This window comes from Anopheles marshallii, chromosome 3 (assembly GCF_943734725.1).
Source record: "Anopheles marshallii chromosome 3, idAnoMarsDA_429_01, whole genome shotgun sequence".
NCBI classification, from domain to species: domain Eukaryota; kingdom Metazoa; phylum Arthropoda; class Insecta; order Diptera; family Culicidae; genus Anopheles; species Anopheles marshallii.
In genome coordinates, this window is record NC_071327.1 from 5,337,554 (window position 1) to 5,341,168 (window position 3,615).

The 3,615-nt window shown below is 46.7% G+C and overlaps 1 protein-coding gene across 1 annotated transcript; it reads right to left on the reverse strand.

Annotated features, from left to right (window-relative positions):
- Positions 1–622: 622 nt before the first annotated feature.
- Positions 623–1,291, reverse strand: LOC128711486 (RNA-binding protein Rsf1). The gene has a single exon (XM_053806363.1). The coding sequence runs from the start codon at positions 1,289–1,291 to the stop codon at positions 623–625; it is 669 nt and encodes a 222-aa protein (XP_053662338.1).
- Between the last annotated feature and the right edge of the window lie 2,324 nt (positions 1,292–3,615).

Consider the following 3,615-nt stretch of genomic DNA (forward strand, 5'->3'; position numbering starts at 1 on the left):
TTATACTGTCAACCGCAAGCGGTAATGGTGCGCTTTCGAGCACACAACATAATTAGTTCGAGTTCGTAAAATAATGATATTTAAAACAAAAGGAACTTAAGTTAAATGAACTTAGAAACGTTGTGTGATGAACATAATTAAACGATGACCTGTATCCTGTACTGTGAGTATCTCTCGTGTATAGCGTTGTGTTAGAATTCTTCGCTCGGAATTCTTTGTCTAGCGAGAAACTGACCCGTGTAAGGATCCTTTCTACTACGCAAACCGAAAGACTTAAACGATACCGAAGCACGGGAACGCTGATGGCTTGCTATTAGGTGTGTGTCTGGGTGGTCATACAATATACATGTGTTTGTTCTCTTTAATCGATGGCTTAAATGCTAGTTGAAATTGTTCTTTAGTTCCATCATTGGCCATTTGTTGTATCCATCACGTTCGATTCTTCTGCGTTCAAGAGTTTTCCACGACAAAATTGAACCGAAATAAAAACAAATATTTAACCAACTCTCTTTGAGCGATGGGAATGCACGCCAGCAGTATGGGGTGAGTCTGTGTGTGTGTTGGGGAAATCTCTGTGCGCTTGCCCCGTGGTCCATCTACGAGTACGGTGCCGCTCGGATCTTTAATACCGACCACGACCACCAACCGGAGACCGTGAACGGAAGCGTCCACCGCCACCGCCGCCACCACTGCTACGACCACCGCCATAACCACCACCACCGAAGCTTCCGCCGCTGCTACCGTAACCACCGTCGCGGCCACCATCCCGACTGTAGCCACCGCTCGAGCGGCCACCACCACCACCGCCACCGCTGCTACCGTAGCCACCATCAAACCGGCCGGAACTGCGGCTTCCACCGCGGAAGCTGCCTCCACCGCCACCGCCGCTGCTGCCGCTTCGATAGCTCGACCCTCCGTCCCGGAAACCGCCGCGTGACCCATTCCGGAAGCTGCCACCACCACCGCTGCCACCGATACTGCCGCTACCGCTGCCCCCGTTACGGCCCGGCGGCCCACGGAACCCGCGGGATGCGCCGCGCGGATTCCGGCGGCCTTTGGAAATTTCGACGCGCAGCTTCGAGCCGAGGATGTCCTGACCGTTCAGATTGTCGCAGGCCGTTTCCGCCTCTTCCTTGTTTTCGAACTCAATGAACGCGAAACCTGGTGGATTGAAAGCTACCCAGACAGAGTTCAATTTACCGTACTTGGTGAATTCGCCCTCGAGATCCTCCTTCTTCACTTTGTCGGTCAGGTTGCCGACGTAGACGCGTGTGCCCTTCTGATCGCTCATTCTGTTTTGCCGATGTGTGTGTCGCGGAAAGGTTCGTCGCTTGCTGGTGCTGTGACGACGCGGGGCTGTTCAAATCAAATCAAACAGTGGTTGGTTTTGTTGTTCAGACAAATCCCCACCCCTTCTCCCCTGGTTGTGTCTCCCCACACGCTCACACACACGCACACACACAAAACAATACGTTATATAGGTGGCCCACTAAAATAATTTCGCTATTTTGCTTACGGCACGAGGTTCGCCACGAAGGATGATGCGCGCGCTGACAATCGACGTGATGCGTGATGCGAAGAAGTGTTGCTAGTGTAGTAGGCGACGCAGCCCAAAAACGCTCTCTATCTTTCTCTCTCTGTAACACGCAGGTCGTTTGTTCGCCGGCTAACTAGATGTTGCCGGAAGCTGCTGTCGCAGAAGAAGATCGCCGTGGTACGACGCAGGGAGGCCAGTAGTAGGTTGGCACACCACACGGGCGCTGAAGTCACACTGCCGATTTGCGTCGATGCAAACTCTCACACACACAAACCCCTTTTTCTCTTTCTCCCTCTCTCTTTCGTCGATTATGTGTTGTAGGAAGTAGTAGTAGAGGTAGTAGCGCAGTAGTAGTAGTTCATCGACGTGTTTGACTGTGAAATTGATCAGAATAGTGGTTCGTAGCGAAATAGATTACTTGTAAGACAATGACTAAGTGGGGATGATGGGTTTTTTTTTGTTTGTTGGGTGAGATAAAAGTGTTGCGATCGTTGCGTGTTTTGTTTTTATTTGGGCTTCAGATTTTTGAGGTTCAAAAGCAATGTTTTCAACGATGATATGAAGAGAAAGCGGATAAGATCTGTTCGCACTTCCATCTCGTATCGTTAGGTATCTATTGCGCCGGGCAGCAAGCGGGCAAGTAATGATGATCGCCATTTTGTACTTTGATCACATTTTAAAAACATAAAATGATTAGGAAATATTAAGTTCTGACAGAGTGTGTAAGATAGTTCTAATGGAGGTGGAAATTATAATAGAGATTTTTCCTGTTCTTTTGGGTTGGTTTTTATCGCAGGAGAATAGGTCTCTATGTAAAGGTTCTATTATAAAGCATGCAATAGAGATTTCTTGGTCTAAAAACACTATTGTTCTCGAATAGTTCATAGTTCAGAAATGTAAACAAAACACTTCACTACCCAAACAAAAACGGAAGATCGTGCGCAAGCAGCAGTTTACAACTGTTGGTAGTATAAGAGCGTTGCCTATACACATGCAGACACGAATTGTTTAAATTTTCTGATCTGTGTTCTACAGAAAAGAAGCTCACAAAGTACATAAATAATGTAGAATCGTCTAGTAAGATGAAATCGGTAAATGATCTTCATACTTTGTGGGAGATGGAACTCTTAGCCTGCACTCCTTACAAGGCTATACAAACAAAAAATGTAAAAACGCGCAACAGATGTAATACTACTTCGGCCTAACGATCGCTGATTAGGGGATGGTTTACAAGTGCGTGGAGTTTGCGAAGAAAAACCAATACGTCGAACAGAACTGAAGAATATGCGTGGAAGTAGAGAGAGAGAGAGAGAGTCAGATAGAGCGCGCTTGGCGTTATTAATTGCTTCTGCTCCTGTTGTTGTAGCATCTTCTCGCTTCTCGTTTTCGAAGATTCGTTATTTTTTGTACAGAGAGATGGCCGATCAAATCAAGATCGCGATCAAGTTGCAGAGGGCTACATGGAATAGTGCGGCGATTCTCAGCAGAATATGTTAAGGACACACTTTTGTATTTGTGTGTACGTATGTGTGTGTCTGTGTGTATTCCGAGCGAGATAAGCACAACAGCAGGAACCTTACAGAACCGGAGGCTGATTAATAAAGATTGTTTTTTTTTTGAAGAGGCAACACGCGCGCTCAGAATTTGCAGATGATGCAGATATAAGTAAGGATGGATATAGGTATTGCGCACACAGAGATACGGTGGTTTCGAATTCTGCGCTGATGGATGATGAAATTTGCCGGGTTTATAGGCGCGATATTTTTGTGTGTGTGTGTTGCTTTCTACGGGGAACAGATGTACGTTTCTAGGTGCACACAAGCGCTTTCATCCAACACCATGCATTGTTGAGTCGGCGTTAGGATTCGGTCACGTGTTTGCTGGGTGGGAAGGTGGCGTGGTCGTCTTCAAAGTCGTCGTTGCAGTCGGAACGTAAACACGCAAACAAAATTCGATGAAACGATAACAGAAACGAAACAAAAGTTAAGATGCGACGAACTTAAACAATCAATCACCCCAACAAACACGGTCACACACGCGTTATATATGGGATATGATCGAAAGGAGTTTGTTTGAGG

Bases quoted from the DNA above. Each gene is read 5' to 3' on its own strand.
- LOC128711486 (XM_053806363.1), bottom strand. From the start codon at position 1,291: ATGAGCGATCAGAAGGGCACACGCGTCTACGTCGGCAACCTGACCGAC.